This window comes from Strix uralensis, chromosome Z (assembly GCF_047716275.1).
Source record: "Strix uralensis isolate ZFMK-TIS-50842 chromosome Z, bStrUra1, whole genome shotgun sequence".
Lineage (NCBI taxonomy): Eukaryota > Metazoa > Chordata > Aves > Strigiformes > Strigidae > Strix > Strix uralensis.
This window is the reverse complement of record NC_134012.1, coordinates 91,561,366-91,585,807: the sequence shown is the minus strand read 5'-3', so window position 1 is coordinate 91,585,807 and position 24,442 is coordinate 91,561,366. Positions and strand designations below refer to the sequence as shown.

The following is a 24,442-nucleotide window of genomic DNA, read 5'->3' as shown; positions in this document are numbered from 1 at the left end:
TACAGAGAATGATCTCCTTACCCCTGAGGAGCCCCTGGTGTATTCCTTCTGCTTCTCCTTCGGTGGCAGAGTCAGACGCTCCCATAGTAAAAAGCAGGGAGTTGTAGAGGACGGTAAGCTCCAGAGGCAGGGTGGGGAGGGCAGCTGGCAGTCCTGTGATCACAGCCAACCCAACAAGAAATTGAGCTGGCTAAGAAAAACCAAACAGCCATCCATGCTAAGGTGTCATCACCCGGCTTTGTGACTACAGAATTGTCCTGGCAAGTATTTTTTTGTTGTGATAAGATTTAACAACTTTGAAATTGCAGTACCTAGAGAGACAACAGGTTTCACCTCTCCAGGTGCTGACACTGCTTTAGACATCCATTTCTCAGCTATCCAGGTGCTGCAGTCCTCCAGGACTGAGACCTTTCAGCTCTCCCAAAAGATCATCAAGAGCCTGCCCTCTTCCAATACACATCCACCCTGCCAATGCTGGCTCTCTCTCTCTCTCCCCTCCCTCGCATCAGGTTTCCACTATACCACAGTTGTGGCAGGGAGCCCTTTCCCCAGCTTCCCAGGACAAAGGTTGTCTCATTCTTTCCAGAAACTCCAGGGTTTGCTCACATCCCCCAGCAAGGTTAGCTAGAGGTTGGGGCTGGGCCTTAATCCTTTTGCAGGCCCAGTTCAGCTTGGGGCACCAGGGAACGTTTAAGGCCCCTCCCTCCAGCAATTTGTTTCCTCCGCTGGGGTACCGGAGCTGCAGCGCGGTAAACACCCGCGCCCGGGAATCGGTGCTTTCACACCCACGCAACTGGGGTCCGCGACGGCAGCGGGAGGGAGGGTGAAGACAAGACAGGAGACAGGGCGGCCCCAGCCGACCGGGCCGCCACTCACCCCGCATCCTCAGCAGCAGCTTCCCGAAGCCGCCTCGCAGCTGTCGCACCTCCCGCGCCGTCGCTCTGCCGGGCCCCGAGCGCCACACTGCCTGCAAGGGAGACCCTCACCCGCTGGCCTGGCGACGGGGCGAGCCCGCGCCGCGGCGCCCCTTCCTCTCCCGCCCCGCGGCCGGCGGGCAGGCTGCAGCCTAACCCCAGGCGGTGGCGTTCCCGTGGCAAACGGCACCGGAGGCAGCGCGGCCGCGGAGAGGACAGCCCCGGGGCTCAGGGCACGGCGAGGGAGAGGGAGAGGGAACCCGTCGCACCCGCCAGCGCCCGGCCAGGGCCTCGGTCTCGGCGGCCCAGGCCCGCAGGCAGCCCGGCTCCGCCATCACCCCGCGCCGCCGCTTCATGGCCGCCGCCATCTCCCGCGCTCCTCCCGCCTTCCCGCCGATTGGCCAGCGCCCGCCGACCCGCCGCCATGATTGGCGGGCGGAACAGAGCGGAAGCGGCAGTCGTCAAGGTAACCACCAATCGTGTTGACGGGTGGTGGAGCCAGCCGCCGTCCCGCCAGAAAAGCGGTGGCCCAGCAGGACCAAACCTCTCTGCATGGCGAAGCCGCCGCCCGCCGCAGGGGTAACCCGGGCCGGGCCCGGGGAGGGGTGGCGAGGCCAGGCCGGGCCGGTGCGGGGCGGGGGCGCGAAGGAGGAGACGACCACAGCCCGCTTCGGATCTCACGGTTTTATTTGCAGACATCTGTTTCACAGCCGCGCAGAGCCTTGCACCACCATCGGACAGCAAATTCCCGCCCGTCCCCCCTCCCCCCCCGATTAATTAATTAGTCATTTAATAACGAAGCAACCCCTCCCCGGCTGCCTCCAGCACGCTAGGCACGGCACAGCCCCCAGCGAAGGAGGTCAGTGACAGCCCAGTGCTGCAAGCGCACACACCGGTCCGAGGACCGCAGCAGGCAGGAGGCAAAGCTGTCGGGTGAATAGTGATGCCAACTTGATGGGTTTGGGTTTTTTTTAAAGGAAAAAAGGCTCTACTTCCTAGCAGAGACTCAAGCATCACTTCCACCTTCCAGGTGTAGCTGCTGAATGGGAACAAAAGCGTTAACAGCCAGATATGTAGAGATACCCAGGAAAGCGTAGCACCACGCTGAATGCAGAGCTCCCAGATTGCTTTCCAGAACTGGGTCCATCCCCTTTTTTTATCCCAAATGGGGTACTGAGGCACAGTGAGGTTATTAACAAAAACTAAAACAACAATCTCACTCCAAGTCACATGGCGAGTCAAGTCAGAGCTCATGGGAGAGAGCAGGGTTCCCCAGCCCTGCTCCTCAGGGAAGGGGAGACACACACACCGAAAACATGACCGTGCCTTGGCATAAATAAGCAGCCTGAAGTGTTGAAGGAAGAACAGAGAGAGATGGGATGGAGCGAAGGGTGTGGGAACGGAGATACACTGAGCCCTGACCTCCCCGCAGCAGTGCCATCCCTTGGGACGGCCGTGCGGGCAGTGCCAGCCCTGCAGATCAGAGCAGGGAGATGCTCCCAAGAGCCACAAACTTTTGCAGTGGTGGCAGATTTCAGTTGCCGTTTCCCAGGCAGCACAAGAGAGATATAATTCCACCCCTGTCCTGCACCAGCACCATGGGGCACACGGTCCTGCTGCTGGCATAAGGCAGGGAAATTTCCCCATGGAGCTCTTTCCCCTGCCCAGAGGAAAAGGGCACTGGGCAGGAGCCCTGCGAAGGAGCACACACACAACGTCCAAAGCGCAGCAGCTTTGTGGAGTGGAAGCCACCCTGCTGAGCATGCTGAGGATGAGATGTCCCCTGTCACACTCAGCCAAGGGACACAGGGATCAGAAACAAACTGCTTGGAATCAGTACTGCAGGAAAGACCAAGCAGGCTCTCGTGACAACCTCAGCAGGGGGATGTAGGGCACAGCCTGCTTCCCAGCACACCAGGTTTCCCAAAGAGCCTTGGTTTGGACCAGCAGGTACCTTCCTCTGGAGTCTCCTTGGGTTTTTAAATCAGCAAACACAGCCATGTCTGCTCTGGTATCAGCAGCGTGTCTTGCTTCCAAGGTAGCCAAGCCTCGGACCAACATTAACTCTGTCATCTCCGGCCCACTCAGGAGAACAGCAGCCAAACAATCAGCAATTGAGGGCAGCTGGGGAAGGCTGGCAAAGACTAAAATAGTCAATGAAAGAAAGAGCATCTCCAGCCCTTGGAAAGCTCACCTTCTTGAATCTGAATTCTTTGGTGTAGTTGCCAGTCTGCCTTGGCCGAGCAGCTAGCACTCCTTGGCGTCTATGCAGTGACAAGAACATACTTGCAGCTTTGTTACTGGAAGTTTTGTTTAGTCTTCGGCAAGATGAGGACAGGCTGAGAGAGTTTGGGTTGTTCAGACTAGAGAACAGAAGGCTCTGGGGAGACCTTGTAGCAGCCTTCCAGTACTTAAAGGGGGGCCTCTTTATCAGGGAGTGTAGTGATAGGACGAGGGGTAACAGTTTTAAACTGAAAGAGGGTAGATTTAGGTTAGATACAAGAAACAAATTCTTCACTATGAGGGTGGTGAGACACTGGCACAGGTTGCCCAGAGAAGCTGTGGCTGCCCCCTCCCTGGCAGTGTTCAAGGCCAGGTTGGACGGGGCTTTGAGCAACCTGGTCTAGTGGAAGGTGTCCCTGCCCATAGCAGGAGGGTTGGAACTAAGGTCCCTTTCAACCCAAACCATTCTGTGATTCTATTAAGTGTGCGTGTTTTCATGGTGCTGCAGCTCTGCTGTCCCCTCTGAGCTGCCCTGGCCCCCCGGGCAGAGGGGTGATATGGTGGGATGAGGAGAGGATGCCCAAGCGCCGGCTGAGCGCTCTGACCATGAACAATGGGCACAGGAAGGCTCAGCAGCATTACAGTGACTCTTGAAAGAGGAACTAGTCCCAGAGCTGGGAAAGAAGGAAGGCCAGGGGTCTGGGTGGCAGCTGTGGGGATGTCCGGGGCCAGTTCTACAGCATTAGTGACCATAAGGATTTCTGCCAGCACAATTACATTCAAGCAGCAAGCTCCTGACCAGCTTACCATGTTACAAGACCTACTTGGGCTCCAGCCTTGTGGTTTAGCGACATGTGTTATCTAGACTAACCTCACATTGAATGAAAATTCACTGGGCAGCTGTTACCTCCATCCCCTTCCTCCTTTCCACAATGATGCACCCCTCACCCATCAGCATAGCCCCCTGAGCACCAAGAACCATCTGGCCACCAAGGAAACACAGTATACAGCAAATAACCTATTTTTAAGGGTGGGACTGCTTAAGCTCAACTAATTGTGGGCTGATGCATTCCTGCCCCTTCCACCTTTCCCTGTCGCATGCTGCTACCCTCCTTGCCTTGCACTGGTGTGCGTGCATCCAGGTGGTGAGGCAGCCTGGGTAGTCACGCTAGCTACAAACCAGTCCCTGGTTGTGTTGGGTGAAACTAAGCAGGACAGGCCCGCAGGGCAGGGGAGATGCAAGGCTGAGGTGGGAGAGCACAGCCAGCAGATCAGGAGGTGGCCAGGCAACAGAAATCCAAAATTAGAGCAGTTTACACCTCCCTGGAATTGCACTCTAACACCTGAGCAAGCATCTTGCAGGGGTAAAATACAAAACTAAACCTGCCCTCAAGAGCTATTTTCCACAGTGACTGGGCGCTTGGGCGTAATGGCAAGAACTAAAATGATGAGAGAGGTGACAAGATACTTTCCACGGGACTCTCCAGGGCAGAGGAGAGGAAGAGCGTGGAATTACACTAGCAGTCTGCAGTAAGGAACTCAAAACAGGGGCAGGCATGGTGCATGAGTTAAAAACCAAATGGGATCAGAACAAAAATCAGCGCAGGAATTCCAGGCAAGCAGTCCTCACCTCTTTCCAGAGGGGAAAGAGACGAAAGGTTTCATAGCACCAAGTAATGCCACACAGTGGTTCAGGGCAGTAAGGAATCCCAGCTCCCATCAGAACTGCAGGGGGAATTTAGCTGGGATGTGGCCAGGCACCATGGTAACTGTCCTCTTATCTCTGCCCATGAAGAAAGAAATGCAATGTCTCCTGACTGCGAGGAGTCAAGGGCGTGTTTGGGGTAGCTCACTTGCGGCATGAAGTCCCAGGCAGAACACCAATGTCAAGAGGGAGATAAGCACCAAATATGGGATCACAGATGCCATCGGCTGCAGTGCCGGGGGTCCCTTCAAGGTGACAGAAATCCCAGCACATACACAGACACTAGTGAGTTAAGCCACCTCCCAGAAGAGTTGTTGCCTTGTCAGGGTTTTCAAGCAGCTGTTCCCCGGTACCGCAGCTCACACCAAGGCCAGTCCTGCAGATGGGACAGCTACTCTAGACTTCCCTTTCCTCCTGACCAGACCCAATACGGGGATAAGCCAACATTCTGTCACTACATCCTGCTGCATCTCAACTGATCACAAGCAACAGCTGGCATCCAGCAGCACACGATCAGGAAGAGATCGGGATCCCTGGCTGCTACAGTTTTGCCCACAGGGACACCAACAGGCCAAGATCACAGGTGGAGAGTTTCTTGGTTGTGAACACAGTTCTCCTGCTACCACCCCCTCAACCAGCTAAGCCTGCTTCAGGTTGTATGAGGCAGCCCAGAGTGCTCCTCTCTGCCCTTTCTAGGGGTAAGGAAGACCAGGAAAATGGGAGTGAGTATAGAGCAAGAGGGGCCTTACTACAGAGCAACCAACTGACTTCACAGAGGAGCAGCTGCCACCGAGACCCCAGGAACCATCTGCATGCATAACCATGTACACTTGGATTTCAGCATGAAAACTGAGCACGTGAAGAGAAGTGGTGGCTGCAGGACCTTCCCTCTCCTCCCAACCTCCTCTCCCCTCCTCAGCAGGTCCCTTCCCGTGAGTCACTATCTCTGCACAGACAAGGTAACACCTTGCCAGCCACTGAAGCTGACCAGCTGCACAGTGGGGACAGTTGTCAGGAAAGTAGCAGCAAGAACCTTGGTTGGTGTTTCTCCAGAGGAGCACTTCAGGACTCTTTCTTCTGGGGCTCCTGCAGCAGAGTCTTTCTGCTGCCAACAAACGCCCAGAGAGAGCTCTGACCTCCACTGTTGAGAAACACCACTGCAATGAGCAGGGAACAGTTGGCTCCGGTTCTTTCATGCAGCGCTGAGGCAGGGAGCTGGGGATAACCCCAAACTGCTGTCGGCAGGCACTCATTGCTGGTGGCTCATGTATTCCTCCTGGCCCAAGGGAGGCAAGGAGACAACCACAACCTTGGCCGACGAGCAGGTCAGGTTCCCCACATCTCAAACGCTACCTGAGCTGAAGCTGGTTGAACCAGGTGCTGACGGCACAGTCCACACGCATCACCAGGGAGATCCCCAGCAGGAGGCAGATGCTGCTCACCACGAAGCCCAGCGACTCAAAGAGGAACCTGCAGGCACAACAGACGCAGTGAGGATAACACAGCCAGCATGCCTGTAAAGACAGGCTGCTACCCTCACTCCCAGAAGACTGATTTGCCAGACAGTGAGAGGCTGGTAGCACCCCAGATCCTGAAACCTGAATTATATTCACTCCCCATCAGTTGCTGCCTGCAACCTGGAAGCCAAGCATGCCCTCTGATTTAGAAGCCATTCAGGACAAGACTCTGGTGGGATTTTGAATCCCTCAGAGGTGGAGGCCACCCCACACTCCTACTAGCCCAATGCTGCACTAGTACAGCATTTCTGGGTTTACCATTTCCGGTCTGGTATCCCCACCTTTGGCTCTCTGCCCTGAATATTCTTAGCTTCCAGGAGGGCTCTGTGTGTCCTTGCAAATCAAGATAAGGAGAAATTTCTACACTCTACCTCAAGTCCAGCTTCTGAACCTGAAGCAGGAATTAGTTAAGGTCAGTCCTACAGCCTCTGCTAGGTAAGAAATCAGAAGATCAATCACAGGGTGTCTTCCAACATTACTGTCTACAGACTCTAGTCAACATGTCAGGAATATTAGCCCTAAGCCAGCATCAGAGCAACTCCTGGGACTTACTTTGGGGCAAAGACCTTCCAGACCATGAGGTGCCTCCTGAGGATCATAGCTGCACAAACACAGGCCAGAAGCTGTGGGGGAGATCAGGAAAAACAAATTACAAGTGATTCTGGAGAGACCTCCTGGGCAGTAGGTTCACATCTGAAGGTGGTAGTAAACTGCACACACCTGAGAGGCTGGTACAGGACACCCCAGAAATAATCATCCCAAAGAGATACCTTCCATCATGTCCTCAAGTCAGGGAACACAAGCAACTTGGGGTACATGCAGGCCCTCCCGGGGCCAGGCTGGGACAGTTCAGAGGAGGGCTCACACTGTGGCTAACCTGACTCCTGAGAGGGGCACCCCTGCAATCCTGCTGCACAGCCTGCCCCCTCCCTTGCACTGTCTCTGGTCTGACCACACAGGAGAATGATTTGAAGGGCTAAACCCCAGAAAGCAATTCGCTTCTTTCATGGGATTAAATTGCTGGTGTTTAGCTCCCTACATCACTACAGCACAAGACCATATGAAAACCAGAGCTGGTGAAAAATAGATAGGTATGGTCAGGAAGAGGGGGAGCAGGATTACAACCCTGCAGTTTCTGAACAGACATTGCCACTCTGGGCAGATGGGTATGAAAAGCAGCCTAATCTGTACTGTGGCTTCCATGCTGGAGCCCTTCCCAAAGCACAGAGCAAATGGCATCACTGAGAAGAGGACCTGTGCAGCTGCTCTTCCACCTGCAATCACACACATCACCCCTGGGCCTGTCTGCACCCTGGCTGACCCCCTTCTCCCATCAGAGTGCACCATGGTTCTCACAGCAACGCATTTTCCTCTTGGACAGCCTTCTCCACAGCCACCCTGCCTCTGTCCATACCTGTGTCCCAAGGACAAAGAGGTACTTCAGCCCCAGCTGCAGCAGAGCAGTGGAGAACTTCTCCGGGGACTCCCGCAGCCTCATCTCCATCATGTGCTCCTCCACCTCCTGCAGCTCCTCCCGGGGCTCCTTCTTGGGCTTCTTCTTCTGCGAGCTGGGCATCTCACACACAAAGGGCCAAAGCAGGAGCAGAGGGCAGCCGACTACCTCAAGGACAAAGGCACATGAAGTTACTGGAGCCCAGGAGGTGAGGAGCAGTCTAGGCTCTGTCATCATGCCCTGGACATGCAGGAAGCATATACCCCAGCTCCAGTTTGCTGGTCAGGCAAAACTGCATGGAGGCTGCAGGCCACAGACAGCTCCATGGCCCCAGAAGGGGACAGCAAGGATGCTGCTGTTCAGTTGGTGCCAGAGCCTTCATCGCCTCGTGCTCAGCCTGCAGGCCTCCAGACAAGGCAAAGCATGGAGCCATGTCTGCTCAGGCTCAACAGACCAGGAAGAAATTGATTTACCTGCAAAGAGGATATGGGAGGCAAAGGTGTTGGCGCCCACCAGGACAGCAGGCAGGAGGTTTGTGCTATGGTCAAGGTGGAAGCCCACAAAGGCTGCATTCCAGTGGATGGCTGGGAAGATGGGCTGGTGGCCTGTGGAATAGAAGAACTGGGAAGCAGCAAGGAGCCAGGAGATGACAGCATACCAGGGCACTGAAAAAGGCTCTGAGAAAAAAATTTTAAAAGAGAGAGAGAAAGATCAGCATCAAGGAACAAGACAAATCCACAGTCAAAAAAAGCATACTGACTTTTCTTCCAGGTTCCCTTTCCATGCTCTCTCTTTTGAGAGACAGAAACCAGCCAGGCTGCCACTACAGACGCAGTGAGGGGCCAGGCATTCCCTCTGCTGCCCACCCTGCTACTGGACTCTGTCAGCAGCAGTGGGGTTTGTCAGCTGCTCGCACCCTGGGGAGAAGGGATAGGTATAGAGCCCCCTCCCCTGACACAAAGGACTGCTCCTCCTCCCACATTACATCCCCGCTGCACGCATTTCTCTTCTACTAGATTTAAGCAGCTCTAAAAAAAGCTCAGAGGATCCCCTGAGGATCAGTGCACTGCTGTTCCCCAAGAGCAGAGACTGGTTGCTACCTCTCCCACTGGAGATATGGCCCAGGTCACACATCCAGAGGATGCTCTACTGAGCCCTGACTCACCGGCGTCTCCAGCAAGGCCTCTGGCACGCGAGTGGATGTGCAGCAGCACGAAGGCCTCCAGGAAGAGGAGCAGAAAGGCGAGACTCAGCCGCTCACTGTGCAGAAGCATCAGGAGGAAGCCCAGCAGGGTGAGTGCTATGACCAGGGCTGCCGAGTACACGCTGCCCAGCCCGTACGCCGCGACAGTGGCCCTGCAGCTGCCCCGCTCCAGGCGGCTCTTCTGAGACTCCTGCATCCTCTTGTAGATCTGAGGGATGACGTGGAGGAAGTCGACTTCAGAGGTGGGAACCCCCAGGTAGGGAGTGACGATGGATCCTGGAGACTCCCGCGTGTCCTTCGCGAACACCGTCATGGGATTGCACAGCAGGAGCAGCAGCCCCATGGAAGCCAGCCCATAGACAGCCCACGGAAAGGCAACAACTGCCACGTGCACCAGCTCCTGCAGCTTGCCGAGAGAGTCGTCAGCGCTGGAGGCAACGGCCCAGTAGCAGGCAATGCAGAGGACCACCAGTGGGAAACCCCAGCGCACAAAGAGCACGAGGGGGTCTGAGCTGTTCAGGTTGCCGTAGTGTCGCAGCCAGCTCCGCACTGCGTAGACCAGCCCGGCCAGCAAGACCACGCACAGGAGGTAGAAGAGGTTCTTGGCCCGTGTGTTTCTCAGGCTGGCAAGGGGGGAGAGGAAAAGAGAGGGCCGGCACTGAGGGATTTCTTCGCGGCACTGGTGGAAGAAACCGGAGAGGCGCACGCAGATCAGGAGCATGGCCACAAGGCACAGCAGGTACCAGATCTCTCTCCGGTAAGAAGAAAAGCCAAGGAACTGCTGCTTGGGGCCTTCTGGCACAGTCAGGCGACCGTCCCAGTGGAGCTTCCCTACTAGCAACATCACCAGTGAGGCCAGCAAGAATGGGGCCACCCGGGCCTCCGCCACCACAAAGCTATCGGAGAACATCGCTCCGCAGCGGAACAGCAGAATGCCCATGGGGAAGGCCAGCCCCAGCCACGCTTGCAGCCTCTGCCTCAGGCCAGCGCTGGGCAAGGGTGGCTGACTGCCCATCAAACGGGCTTGCTTGGGATGCCGGCCCCACCAGTGCCAGAAAAAACCCAGCTGAGAAGCAGCGGCTGCCCATGACGACACCAGGAGGAGATCCAGCCCCTCCTGGGTGAACGCATGGGCCAGCCCAAGCAGAAGAGCCACCGTGAGGCCCCAAAGCAGCGGGTACAGGAGGCAGCTGCGATAGAAAGAGTCCGATGATGCAGACAGCTCTGAGGCCATGTAGCAGAGCAAGCAGGAAGTGGCAATAAGGGTGCAGCCCCCCACCATACGCAGGAGATGGAAGCGGGCCCAGGACTGGGTGCACAGGGCCCGTGCTTCTCGCAGGTAGAGCTGGAAACGGCTGATGAGGCTTCCCAGCCTGGACTCCAGCTCTGGAGGCACCAGCGTTGCCCCCTGCACCTGTGCCAAGAGCTGAGTGTGCTCCTCCACGGCGCTGGAGAAGAGCTGCTGCAGATGCTGGAGCTGCTCTGCTGGCAGGTCCTGAGCCACCAGCGAGTAGGAGTGCAGGAAGCGATCCACCTATGGGAGAAGGGACACAGGGTCAGGCAGTTGCTCTGAGACAGGGATTCACTGCCTCACACAGCCCCTTCAGAATGGAAACAGCCCCAGTCTGCCAACCCCTGCCAGGACAGACCCGTCCCCAGCCGCACCACCCAGGGCTGGTCACCCAAATCCAGGATATGACCGTCAGGAAACACAATCCCTCTGCTGAAGTGACATCCCTCTCAAGTGACATATCCATCCCGACAGCCACACTGACTCCTCTCATTTCTTCACCTGCTGGCACCTCTGGCAACACTGTGCATCACCAGGGGCCTTCACAGAGAGCCTTTGATAACAATAAGGCAAACATCCCTCAGAAGTTCAAGTCATTACCAGATATTAACCTGTACTCGATGTTGTCTTTTACATTGTTTGTCTGAGGATAGACATCAAATTGAAGAGCTTATAGCGGATCAAATCAAACTGCTCCCTCTTCTTCAATACAGGCACATTAACCCACTGTACCATAGACTAAGGAGAGCTCATTCTGCTTCCTACTGCAAGAGGACAGGAACAGAGGCAGCCACGACTGCAAAGTCATAAAAGAAGTCTTACAAGGATGTTACCAGGGCAGGGCACCCATACAAACACACAGTTCCTCAGCAGTGTAGATCTGTTCAAGCCCTGAAACACACTGATATCTACACATGCCTTCCAGTTGCCTCAGAGCACGGTCAGAATCACTCTGCCCCTGCCCATGAACAGCAAACATATGCACCAGCTCTCTCACAGGTCTGCACAACCTCCCTGGTAGGCAAAAGCTGCTTCAACACCAACATGATTGAGCCAGAAACCTCCTCAGACAGATGAGTGCAAACATTTAAACAGGCAGGAGTGGATAACACTAATTCCGAATAGATGATGATCGATACCCTCGGTGACTAATGGACAGTAACGTATACTACCACCTTTAAATGACAAAGCACTCTGCTGCTCTATAAATACACAGCAGAAAGGCTGAACATCTCTGTCTTCCCATCAGCAATCGTATCCTCCCCAGCTCCTCACTGACTCGCACCAGTGGTGTCCAACTGGCACACGGAGGAGCTGGCTGGGGGCTGGAGGCGTTATTCTTGTGCTCCTAGCAATCCAGGGTCCCTCAAAGGCAGACCGGTGCTTAGCTGAGACACAGACCTTGCAACATGTGTGGCAAATTGGTTCTGTAGCATGCCCAGAGACTCAGGACAACCCTCACATCCTCCAAAGAGGCTCTGGCTTGCCCTGGCATATGGCCTGCTCCATTTCCTGGGCTTCTTTTATAGCTGGTATAGTCACTCTCATTCAAATTTTGTCATTCAGCTCTTGGGGTTCTGTATTTTGTTGCACTTGGTGTAAACTGTTCCTTCCCTTATCCTACTTTACCGTCACTTGTTAGATAGTGTTTAATTTAGTCCTTCGTTACTGTTTTCTTTTTGCCACTGATCTAGAATAGCTTTTTAGCTAACAGTTTCTTCTCCAAAACTGAAGCAGCATCAAAACACCCATCTGTAGTCTTGAATCTCCATTGCCCCTAGTCATCTTCAGCCTTGAGGAACCAGCCTACCCACCAGCCTCTTCAATTACTAAATCCACCTCTGACCATCTGGGACAAACCCTCATCCTGAAGCAAATGCCACCTTCCCAGCCAGTATTTTCCACACCACAGCACTAAACAGATATCTCTCGTTTCTCTTTTGGGAAAATGGTGCCGCCTTTCACTGGAGCAAACGCCGCAAAGAGGTAACTCTTCAAAATAAGTTCCCCATGAAGATAACACCATGTCACCACCCCACCTCCACCAAACAGAAGAAGTTTGTGCTTAAAAAGCCATTCCTTCTCCTCTCTAGTTCAGTGGGGAGGCCTACTGTAGGCCGTACCTGCTTGGCGTTGATATGATAGACTGAGAGCTGCTGCAAGGCTGCAGACACAGCGTCACCATCCCCGGAGAACAGCTCTGCCATCACCTCGCCGATGTTACTGTAGGGGATGGGCACACCCAGCAGCAGGGCCACAGTGGGCACCAGGTTCACCTGGGGAACGGCTTCAGGCTCCTGGAGAGACAGGGAGGAATTGGAAATTGGGGAAGAAAACAGCAACGTGGCTTTTCACTAGGGCTAGAGGATGACGGGGAGGACATCTCCTTTCAGAGGGGAATCTGGGGAAGCCGGGAGTGTGAAAACGCAGGGGAAGGCAGAGGCACAGATGTGCCCTCCCCGAATGCCCTGTGGAGGGGAGGATGCCTGCTGGGAGCTGCAGGTCCTTGGGTATAGCCCTGGCTGTCTAACAGCTCACCTGGCTCCACTCAAACACCCCTTGCAGCTGGAGGGGCCTGAACATGGGTCCCAAACACTTCAGTCACCTGCATTCTGTGTCAGCCTTTCCACTGCTCTCTCAGGAAAGGTGACAGACACCCTACTCCTCTCAATCTAAACAATCCCAATCGAACCGTTACTCTCTGTAACCCCAGGATGCAGTTTTCACTCTGGATGCCACCTCAGGCAGTGACAGCTAGGGATCAGCTTCTTCTCACCTCTGGAGGGACAGTGACAAAGAGGGGTGTTTTGCTGTACACAAACAGCGCTGCATTCACTTCCTTCTCACTGTCGCCACCATGGTCTCCGGTCTCTGTCATGCCATGGTCCCCAGCCACCAGAAGAAGGGTGTCATTCCCCAGGTGATCCACCAAGGACCTGTCACCAGGATAAGGAAGGTCAACTCCTACCTGGGCAAGGGCCCAAACAGCCCAGGTGGGAGAGGACACGTCCCCACCAAGCATGCCTGAACCACAGATGTGAAGCCCACAAAAGGGTATGAGCAAAACAAAGTGCTGGCACAGAGCTGTAACAACTGAGCCAGGTACCAGGGCAACGGATGCTTTAAAACCAAACTGAAAATTCAGAGCCCTGAGAGAGACTGGACTGATCTTGCTTAGGTCCCCAGTGAACAGTGTCTGGTTCTTCAGTGCCTTCAGGGATCTCAACAAAACACAATTCAGAAGAAACATTCCCAAGGAGAACAAATTTTAGGCTGCTTCTATTTGGCTCTTGTATATCACATCATGTTGTGTGAGCAATCTCCTACTTTTAAGGAAAAAAGAGGGGATTTGTCCCTGGAGGACGCGGTAGGTATGACATGATATACGCTGCACTCTCAGATGCATCAGGGCACGTTACCCACTCTTTCTAGCAGCAAAAATTAGAGCTGGCCTAAGAGTCAAAAGCCACAGCATTTTGGGCTGAAGCATGGCTGTGTGATCAGGATTTCTGGATCCCATCCTGCCCTCTGACACAAAGGTGCAACTCACAGGCCTGTGCAGTTAATGCAGCATTCCCTAGCCAGAGTCCTTGAGTGTTTCTCAAACATTAGCCAAACCTCAGTGTGACAATCTCCATTTTAAAGATGGAAAGATCAGCTGTACTCCAGCTGCACCACCACCTGATGGTTTGGTTGAGAACCAAGGCTCCAAGACCTGAAGACAGCCTTACCTCTGAAACCAAACCTCTCATGAACATGTGTCTATGCAACTGAGGCTGCCCCACAGCTGGGTTTTCAGCTGCTGAAAGCTGTTCTCCATGTTAACAGGCACAGTAAGCATCCCCTGCTGCCCTCTGCATCTGTAAATTCCCTGGGAAGACCCCACCAGCCTAGCTGAAGGAAAAGGCCAGCTGGCAACCCCCCACCATCACACTAATCACCTGAGCATCTCATTCATCTGGGTGAGCTTCTTAGCCATTTCGGGATGGTCAGGTCCATGTTTGTGCCCACAGTGGTCCACACCGAGGAAGTGAGCAATCAGCACGTCCCATTCACCACTGTCCACTGCAGAACAAGAGGAGCCTTATCACACAGTAGCCGGGGATTCAGGCACGGGCTCTGCACCTGGATCCTCCTGCCAGAGCTTTCTGGTTGCCTCTGGAAACTGCTGTTGTCATCCTGAGCTCTCAAGTAGATCGATGCAGATTTTAACAGAGGCACACTCCGGGTCTGCAGGTGCCTGGACGCAATGCCGTGAGGAGCTCAACACCCAGCAAGCACTCCAGGATCCATGGTTTTCATTCATCACCCCTCAGGAGGGGAATGGCCCAATGCCACCCAGGTCACCTTGAAATACCCTTAACTCAAACTGCCATAAACTGAGAAAAACCAAGGGGATGTTCACGAAAAGGAGCAGCCAGAACTCCAGTCCTCCCATGGAGATATTTCAGGTTGGACTCATAATGTGCCCCTCTGCATCCCACCAGTACATAGGCCCAGCACACCAACGCTGTCCCTAGCTAGGAAGTTATCCTGGCCTCTCCTCTCTGCTTCAGGGTCTCAATACATGAAAACCAACATATTTGGAGTTAAATGATGACCTTCAGTTCTCCCACAAGGCACAAGAACTTCCCCATGAAAGGTCACTGCACTCTTGATTTACTTAGATTCATATACAGAGAAAGCAAAGAGCATTCCCCTCAGTCCCAGAACCTCAGGGAGGAGTCTGAAATCACCTAAAATTCACAAACCAATCTCACACTTCACCTTCTTCCCACCAATGCTCTGCTGAGAGCAGTGCTGTACCCTGACCTCCCGGCAGGTAGCTGCACTGTTGTGTATTTCCCAGGCACAGGCAGCCACGTGTCAAAGTTAAGCTGCTCCTCCTGCTCCATCCTAGCAGTGTATTTCTAGGACAGATGTAGAAGTCTAACCTTGTCCCATCAAGCTGCACTCTTTCCGAAACAGAGGAAAGGTATTTACAGAAACAGTTGACGGGCTCCAAATGCTGGATTATCTGTGGAAATCCAGCTAGAGCACTGTAATCCCTGGGCAGCAGTGTGTGACTGCCCAGTGCCACTCCGTAACAGAAAAAAACTCTTCAGTCTTACCCCAAACTTGCAGTAGGACCCCCACCTAACGTAAAGGGTTACCCAGGCCGCAGGGGAAGAACTGCTTACCAGTTGGATAGAGATGCTGTAGGATCCCATCATCCACAGTGTGAAGATCCTTCACGTTAAAAGAAGGGAAGAAATACGAGCGGAAGAACTTCTTTGGGAAGAGCCCTTCCCAAGTGTCATCACCCATGAAGACCACTCTCCTTCCTGAGTCAGCAAGAAAGGAATTAATGAAATCAGAGAGCCCACGGGAGTCGTGCTGTTACCTGCACGAGTGCAAAGAGCCTGGGCAGATCCAGGTCAGGGTCTGGAGCACTGGCTCCTCTCCAACCCACACTCAAAAGCAACCTAAAATGAAAATGACCATCTGGCTGTAGATGAGTTTGAATATGGGGAGGGACCAGCCCTGTTTCTAAGTCCACAAGTGCCCCCCACACCAAATCCACCTGCACAACCTCACAACTTGTCACTGACCTCTGACACGTCACCCCAGCAGTAAGACCTGCAGGTTGAACAGGCCAGGAAGCAGGCAGGCACCCACCCGTACTACCGCAGCACTTAGGGAGGTGCAGCACCAAGCAGACAAACCCTTGCCCAAGGCCCGCAACCCCACTGTAAAACGCAAGGCAGTAGATGGCTGCTGACAGAGGTTGAGTAGAAGCCACAAGTCCCGGGCTCTGGCTTTAAACACAACGGTGGTGGCTTTTCACATGTGGAAAAGAGAAGGTAAAACCACTGATGCTTCTGACAGCCCTCACTCTGCTTGCCCTGCCTGTCACCAGCCAGCCCTCCATGTTTCCAGAGACTCTTTCCAGCCTGGGAGCAGGAACCCTTTCCTCTGAGGCTGGTGCTCTGGCACAGTCTACCAGTATTTTTTGCCTCAGATGATTTACTGCATTTGCCCACCATACTCGCACATAGGCGAGCGGACAACCCACTCACACTGTCTCACCCCAGGCACTGGAATTTGTGCCACCCTGAGCCTCAGAAGGAAATCTTTCTGGGTGACACAAGAGTGTGCCCTGTCCCCTTCTCTCCACTCCACCATCCCACCCTAACAAGCCCTTTACAGCTGCATTAAGCACACCCCAGCAGCACCAAACTACACTGAAAATGTGATGAGGTCACTGCCTAACAGCAGCAGGCAGCTAGCCAGGCAGGCTTGCTGCCTGAGGGACACCCCCACAGCACACCTGGCACTGGCTCCTCCCTCATCATGCGTCTCACCTGAACGCAAACATGTCAGGACTTACTGCCCTTGGCTTCGTACTGCCACAACTGGTGGTGACCTTGTGACAGTCGCCATCAGTACAGCCACTTTCACCTGCTTTTTCGTTGTCTTCGAAGACGATGAAGATGAAACCACAGTCCCAGCTACCTCTTACTCCCAGTGTAAGATGGAGAAACCCTGCCTGCGTGACAGCTCTGCCTGAGATAACTATCATCTGAGTAGGGCAAAAGAATTAGCTGACGGGGTGGAGGTGCTGTAACCAGTTCCCTTCCCATGGAGAGAGGAATAAAGGTCCCATGTGTGCGTTGACCAGAGGTTTGCACGTGTCCTGTCCCAGTGGGACACCACCCCTGCCCACCTACCGTTCTGCACCAGCTGTGCCAGCAGGTTGTCCTCCTGAATCGCGTAGGTGGCGAAGTTGCTACCCACGTCGATGAAGGTGGGCAGCGAGCCGGTGGTGAGGCCCTTAATGCGCTGCATGGTGGCGGTGGGGGGATCGGCTCGGAAGCGGTAGAGGCGGGCATGGCGAGGCTGGGAGGTCGCGAGGTGGTGCAGGAAACTCAGCTTGTTCTCGTAGGGCAGCGGGCTGGTCTTGGCTGGGTTAAAGCGGGCAAACTCGAAATGGAGGGCATCGATGATGACAAGTACTGCCTTGGAAAAGCGCTGGGGTGCCCAACAGGAGCCCGGCGGGAGGCCCTGCCTCTCCCAGGGTGGCGGCAGGAGGGGGTCCGCGCAGGAACTGCTGCTGGCGAGCTCGATCCGGGTGAGCAAGAAGCCACTCATGAAAAGCCCGATGCCAGCAAAAAAGAGAAAGCAGACCCAGGCCAGGAAGAGCAGCACCGGCCACCGCTGCATCCTAGGGGGAAGGACAGGCTGGCTCAGCCCCCTGCGGCTGTACCTGGGCCAGATCCCACCCCCGCCAGCACCCATCCCTGCGCCCCAAACCCTTCACACCGCCCGTGCCCCGATACTCCCCGGCCTCTGCCCTGCCCCGCTCCCAGTCCCGGCTCCGGGCACCCGCCTTGCGCCCCGCAACCTCCTCGCCCCCCCACCACGCCGCGCCCCGCTCCCCGGCATCCCCAGCCACCACACAGCACCCCGACCCTCCACCTCACACCCGAGCTGCCCTTGTGGCCCCCCAGCACCCCCAAATCCCACCTGCCCCGCGCCCAATCCCTCACCCCGCGCAGCCCCCACACTCCCAGCTGCCCCCCGGCCTCCTCACGCCCCTTGTTGTCTCCTCAGCATCCTCCTCCCGCCGCCCCTCTCGCCCCCCCGACCCCCTCTCCAGGCCCTCCCGCCCTACCTGCGGCCGCCGCGGCGCCGCCAGCCGCTCCCCCCACCCCCCCTCCCGCCACCGACAGCGCCGCGCGGGGCCTCGGCCCGTCCAAGAGCGGCGGCGGCGGGAGCGGCGGGGAGCGACAGCGCCCCCTGACGGCCCGGCGCCGCCGGGGTCCACCTCCCGCCTCGGGGGTGGGGGGGGGGCACCCTGGGCACCCCCAGTTCGACCGAGGCGTTACTTTAAGTCATTAATCAGTCACGTCCCCGGGAGAAGGGTCCCCCGCTTCCCTGTCCGTGGGAGCTGCTGACAAGAGCCGGTTTAGGAGGGATGGTCCCTCTTTGGTGGCAGACAGTGGGGTGACGAGTCGGGCTCCTGAGTGCCAGGGGAGGTGCGGCAGCAGCACTGGTACCATTTATTACATGATTTTAAACCAAATATAAAATAAGAACCCAGGGAAAAAGAAGAGCGTCTTAGGGGGATGGGCGGCAGGACAGGACTGCCGGCAGCCCCCGGGGGAGGGTGGGGGACCCTTCCAGGCCCACTAGCTGGAGCTGGCCTCTTCTGCCTTCAGCACCTCCGTGGGGGGAGGCTGGGGGTCCTCGCGGGCTGGGGGCATCTCGTCTTGGGTCTTCACAGCTTGTGGCTTGGTCAGCGTGGTGTAGATGCCCAGGGCCTGGAAGGAACGAGAGCCGCAGCGGAGAGGAGAGGGCCAGGCCCTGACGGGCGGCCACCTCCACCTCGCCTGGGCAAGAGAGGGGGGTCCCTCTGACATCACTGACCTGCGTGACCATGCTGGTAACGTCACCGGTGTTGGTGGGCAGCAGGAGGGTGTTGGAATCTTTGGCAAGCTTGGAGAAGGCGTTCACGTACTGCTCTGCCACAGAGAGAGAGGCGGCGGCGCTGCCGTTCTGGGGAGAGAGGGGCGAGGCTCAGCCGCGAGTCACATACCACCGAGAGCTCAGCCATGACCCTTTCTGCAGCCCACCCCGGCTGGTCACGGACCCCGAGACAGCAAAACTCCTCACTCGCTGGTGCTGCAGATGCCAAGGAGTTGTCCAAAGCAAGCCAGGTGCCACCCCAGCCACGTTTCACCTCCCCCAGTGCCAGCACCAAAGCGGTGGCTGTCCCAAGGGGCTGTCACTCACCTGCTGTGCCAGAGCCGCTGCCAGGAGCTGAATAGCCTCGGCCTTGGCCCTGGCCTTGACCAGCATGGCGTTGGCTTCCCCTGCAACGAACCACAGCAGAACACGCATCAGGACCACGGCAAAGCACTTGAAAGGACCGAATCGGCACAGTTTCAAGGAGCAAATCAAGACGATTTCATGCATGCAAAACCTCCTCTTCCCCAGCAGTTGCATGGCGATAGCTCCTGACACACACCTCCTGCTGACCCGGGCTGCGGGGCAGCAGCACAAGCTGGAGCTCAGCCCGAGGGCCCTGGCAGGGAAGGATCAGTGTGTCTGAGGAAGCCTGACCCACAGACAGCGGTGCCGTCTGCTCCCTGGGAGCATCACCCCTCAGTGCAGAGGGCTACGTACAGATCCCCCAGGCCCCACGTGTTCTAGCCCAAGGCACTACCAGCAGCTTTGTTGATTTGTTCGGCCTTCTCAGCTTCTGACGCCAGGATCTGGGCCTGCTTCTGCCCCTCGGCCACATTGATGGCCGATTCCCGCGTCCCCTCCGACTCCAGCACCGTCGCCCGCTTCCGTCGCTCTGCTTCCACCTGCAAACACAGGTCAGACACCAGCCTGCCAGGGCCACGCTGTGGAAATTCCATCCGTGGGGCAAGCACAGCGAGGGTGCACTTCTAGGTCCCGCTTGGGCAAGCATGGCTTAGCAAAGAGTGAGAACACAGCTGCAAACCACCGTGTGATCCCCAGAGAAGGCTGGTTCTGCTCCTCATGCTGCACAGCCCTCTGCAGCCTGGTCTGCACCTAACCAGCCAGCCACATACCCCTCCAGACTGGAGATCTTCCAGACCGGAGATCTAGCACCCAGTTTTTCTCAAGGGAAGACCTTCAGCTCTGGGATTTGCTTCCTAGAGAGTCCAGGAGGGATTTTAAAGCTGGCAGGGCTTGCGTGTACCAAGCAGAAGCCACCATCACCAAAATACGGACGGGAATTATTCAGTAGCTGTACATTAGCAGCCAAAGTGCCAACGGGCTTCCCTCACCACAGGAGGGGCCAGCGCTGCCAGCTCTGGACAGATAACATGGTGCGATGTGGAAGAGGAGACTTCCCTTTTGTTCTAGACCTCCCTCCCAGACAACTAAACCTGCATCTGCATGGATTCCTTCACACGTGGGGGTACGTGGATGTCCTTGATCTCGTAGCGCAGGCACCGGATGCCCCAGCAGTCTGAAGCCTGGTTGATGGCATCCACAATGTTGGCATTGAGGGACTCCCGCTCCTGGGAGGCAACAAAAGAAACAGCCAAGAGCAAAGAAAAGGTGCTTAGCGTGAGGCAGGGGTCAGGAGGGAAATAGATGGCTCCCCCATTCACAGGCCAAGGTCACCAGAAAAACCCATCTCCACAGGTGTAAGGCAGGGTCAAGTACTTCCCACATCTCTTGAAGGGGTCACCATCTCCTAGGGAGAGCAGTGGCCCGAACTGAAATTGCTGGGATACAAACATCTGGCGTACATCTGGATACAAACATCATCCAGGAATGCCAACAGCTCCTGTTTCTGCCCAGCAAATGCAGCAGGAGGGTTACAGCCGCCCATGAACCAGGTTAGCCAAGACATTCATCACTGGGCCTGAGCAAAGAGTCACCGACTCAAGAGAAACGCAGCTGGACCAGCCAGGACTGGGCATACACTACCCATCACCCTTTCCAACTAACGCAGGGTAGGGTAAAAAATAGATTCCATTAAAAAAACCCCAGTAACTGAAACAAGACCCATCTCCAAGAATTCACTAATAGGTCAGCTGAAACAGAAGCCCTCTAAGCTAAGGGTGTTTTGCTGTTAAGCATATCAGGCTGGCTGTGCAGACTGCCCCGGGGTTTTGAGATGTTGGCAGCTCCGTGATCCACCTCCCCAGCTCACCCGGAAGACTCTGTCGAGGGAGAGTTTGCCAAGTTCAGATCTCATGGTGGTCTGGGCCAGCTGGGTCACTGCATACTCAGGATCTTCCACCCCATAGCTGGCCTGGAGAGCAGAAGCAAAAAACACGAGTCGATGGCAGTGCTGAGGGGGACCCCGAATGAGGCAAACATAGTGCTAAGACGAGAAACCTGCCACAGATACCCCTGCCAAAGAAAAGCGGAGTCCAGAGCCTCGGGAGGGATCGGGGTGCTCAGCCCACCCGCCTTGCAGGGCGCAGCAAGCTGGGCAGAGGCTGAAGCACGTGTCGTGGGGAGAAGGGAGCCAGCAGAGGCAGGCGAGCGGTGCCCGAGGGGCTGCCAAGGCGGCCAGCTGAGCAGCACGGCACACGCAGACCACGCTGGGCGCAGCCACGGAGGCTGCAAGTTTGACCAAGGCCGAGGCTGCAAGTTTGACTCAGGCCGAGTGTCGGTGCAGCAGGGACGGTACCTTGTAGGGGTCCATAACCCGCAGATAGAGCACACCATCAATCTGCAGGGTGACGTTATCTGCCGGGAGAGAACAACACGTCCTGTTTACTGAAGCAGTGAAGACAAAATATGGCAACCCAACCCCATTTCCCTGACCGAACTAGGAGAGCTGGACAGGGTCATCCTTTTCCTTCCTCATGTCAACAGTATGGCACCAAAGAGGGATTGGTTGATGCGGATTTCCTTATCTAAAAGACTTTATACAAAGAACCTTGACATTCCCTCGAAAATACTACATGTTGATGTTTTAATACACAAGGAGACTTAGGTTTCCAGATCAAAACATTTCATACTGCAGTTATCTTCATAAATAAAGATTTGAAGGGAAAAAAAAAAACAAAACAAACCAAAAAGCTTAATACTAGAATTGTAACATAGCTGTCTCCGAACCCAATCTGAAATCTTTTTTACAGAAACACAGAGATTTTTTGTGGTTCAACACAGGGAAACATCTGAGAAACGGATTCCTGCCCAGGTGCATCCAACGCAGCAAGAAGGGGCAGCCGCAGCCCTGAGAGGGCAGATGGGACCTCCTGGGGTGCACCCTCTCACAGCACCAGCATGGCCAAGCCTGAGTCCCCAGGGTTAGTCCCTGGGACATTTCCACTTCTCCCCACACTGTCCCTTGCTCACCCCAAATGCAGCAGAAGGGAAGGGGCAGGACACAGAAGCTGTTCCTTACCTAGGGTGACAGCTGACTGCTCCGGAACATTAATCACTATTTCTTTGAGACTCTGCACATAACGAATTCGATCCAGCAGAGGGATGAGGAAGTTCAAACCCTAGGAAAATGGTGGAATTAGATGGCTGAGCCCTCTGTTCTGGGGCTTTCCCCCCAGAGAGCTCAGTCAGACTAGAGAGCACTGGGCAAACAAAGCCCAAGTACACCACATGCTGCAGGTAGAGCAAACATGCTTTAAACAATGGGGGGAATTTATGTTTCTCAATGGTTTTAACACCCACCAAGGCAATTAGTCTACAGGCAGTCAAAAGGATTGCAATCTGGAAGAACTGCAATTCTGGAGCCCTCAGCGTAAGGACATGGACCTGCTTGAGCGGGTCCAGAGGAGGCCACGAAAATGATCAGGGGGCTGGAGCACCTCCCTTATGAGGACAGGCTGAGAGAGTTGGGGGTGTTCAGCCTGGAGAAGAGAAGGCTCTGGGGAGACCTTATAGTGGCCTTCCAGTACTTAAAGGGGGCTACAGGAAAGATGGGGAGGGACTCTTTATCAGGGAGTGTAGGGATAGGATGAGGTGCAATGGTTTTAAAGTGACAGAGGGTAGATTTAGATTAGATATTAGGAAGAAATTCTTTACTGTGAGGGTGGTGAGACACTGGCACAGGTTGCCCAGAGAAGCTGTGGCTGCCCCCTCCCTGGCAGTGTTCAAGGCCAGGTTGGACGGGGCTTTGAGCAACCTGGTCTAGTGGAAGGTGTCCCTGCCCATGGCAGGGGGGTTGGAACTGGATGATCTTTAAGGTCCCTTCCAACCCAAACCATTCTATGATCTATAATTAAGCACACCACCCTCCGAATCCTCACGCAAAGAACGCGCCTCGCTACAGCTTTAGGAACCTGCTGAATCCAGAAGGAGAGAAAAGCGGCTCCTTACAGGCTCGAGGATTCGGTGGAACTTGCCCATCCTCTCCACCACCCAAGCCTCCTGCTGCGGCACAAAGAGCACCCCGATATTCACAGGCAGGCCAGAGTTCAAGCGGTGTGGTGCCAGGGCCAGCCATGCTGAATGCTTCAGCTGCTGGGAGCGCTGCAGAGAGGAAAAGGAATGGGATTGAGACCAGCTGCCGGCACCTTGGAGCCCAGCACCATCCCTGCTCTCCCATCTGGGATCGCTGCTCGTGGGCCCCAATACATCAGAGCAGGAAACAGCTCTAACGCCCCAAACCAGCCCACATTGTGAGAGGACGCGGACTGTCCCCACGTGGATGAGACCTGAGTCCCAGGGCCAGCGCGAGCGTCAGTGCCTTCCCCGCAGGTCTAGAGGGGGGCTTGCCCACATGCTGGAGTTTTCTCCACATCTCCTCTTTCCTCACATCCCCACTGGGGGTGAGGAATAAAGCCTCCCCCACACCATAAGGGAAAGGAAGGTGTGTGTGAGTGTCTCTTCTGTCCCATTTGGCCCTCTAAAACTTGGTCAGACTCCTTCCACTCAACCCTCTCCCTCACCTCAGTCTCGACACCTCCTATCAACAGCGTGTCTTTCCCATCTCTGGCCGTCTCCTGAGCCCCCCTCCAAGGACTTTTTCCCCCGGGCACTCCCTCACTCGCACCCCCCAGCCCCTGCCTCCCACTGCTCCCTCACTACCTCCCATGCCCGGCTGCCCCAGCCTCCTCACTACCCTCCCCCCCACACCACAACTAAGCTCTCAGGCCTCCACACCCCCCACATCCATTTCTCCTACACCCCTTTCCCCCCTAGCCCCACCAGCTCACCTCACCGCTCCCCACACCCGGTCTCCCCCCTCCCTCGACACCACCCCCCCAACCGCTTCGGTCCCTCCAAACCCATTTTCCCCCAGGCCTCCTCTGCACACACACCCCCCGCACACCCCTATCCCTACCCAGCTCTCCCCAGCCGAGCCCCCCACGACCGCAGCACTTCCCCAGAGCCCCGACACCACCCCCCTCAGCCCCGCTCCCCTCAGCCCGACCCGCTCCCCGGGCCCCCCGCCGCCCGTCCTCCCGAGGCCTCCCCCGGTCCCACCTGCAGCAGCCCGAGGCCGGGCGCGGCTCGGAGCCCCAGCCGTGCCAGCATCGCTCCAGCCGCCCGCCCCGCTCGGCGCCGCCGCCGCTCCCACGCCCCTCAGGCCTCACGGCAGGCCCCGCCCCCTCAGGCCTCACGGTATGCCCCGCCCCTTCCGGGTGCGCCCCCGGGCCGGCCCCTCCCGCCGCGGCGGCCGCTGCCGCTGG

General features: G+C 56.0%; 2 protein-coding genes across 4 annotated transcripts; both read right to left on the bottom strand.

Moving 5' to 3' along the window:
- Window positions 1-37: 37 nt before the first annotated feature.
- PIGO (phosphatidylinositol glycan anchor biosynthesis class O) lies at window positions 38-17,992 on the bottom strand. 3 transcript variants are annotated; one of them, XM_074855202.1, is made up of 13 exons: window positions 17,962-17,992; window positions 17,018-17,511; window positions 15,488-15,631; window positions 14,249-14,372; window positions 13,084-13,243; window positions 12,431-12,604; window positions 8,978-10,550; window positions 8,286-8,489; window positions 7,774-7,976; window positions 6,912-6,982; window positions 6,196-6,312; window positions 877-967; window positions 38-153 (listed from the first exon to the last, which is right to left on the bottom strand). In XM_074855202.1, the coding sequence occupies exons 2-12, from the start codon at window positions 17,508-17,510 to the stop codon at window positions 886-888; spliced, it is 3,345 nt and encodes a 1,114-aa protein (XP_074711303.1). In that variant the 5' UTR covers window position 17,511; window positions 17,962-17,992; the 3' UTR covers window positions 38-153; window positions 877-885. The 3 variants fall into 3 exon arrangements, 2 of the variants coding, with proteins under 2 accessions (XP_074711303.1, XP_074711304.1); XM_074855203.1 differs by lacking the exons at window positions 38-153; window positions 877-967 and adding an exon at window positions 1,692-5,983; XR_012626980.1 differs by lacking the exons at window positions 38-153; window positions 877-967; window positions 6,196-6,312 and having other exon boundaries at window positions 7,774-7,980.
- Window positions 17,993-18,314: 322 nt separating this feature from the next.
- STOML2 (stomatin like 2) lies at window positions 18,315-24,364 on the bottom strand. Its single transcript, XM_074856458.1, has 10 exons — window positions 24,237-24,364; window positions 23,127-23,279; window positions 22,198-22,297; window positions 21,475-21,533; window positions 20,989-21,090; window positions 20,213-20,347; window positions 19,516-19,660; window positions 19,083-19,162; window positions 18,717-18,845; window positions 18,315-18,610 (listed from the first exon to the last, which is right to left on the bottom strand). Exons 1-10 carry the CDS (start codon window positions 24,285-24,287, stop codon window positions 18,479-18,481), a joined length of 1,086 nt encoding a protein of 361 aa, XP_074712559.1. The 5' UTR covers window positions 24,288-24,364; the 3' UTR covers window positions 18,315-18,478.
- Between the last annotated feature and the right edge of the window lie 78 nt (window positions 24,365-24,442).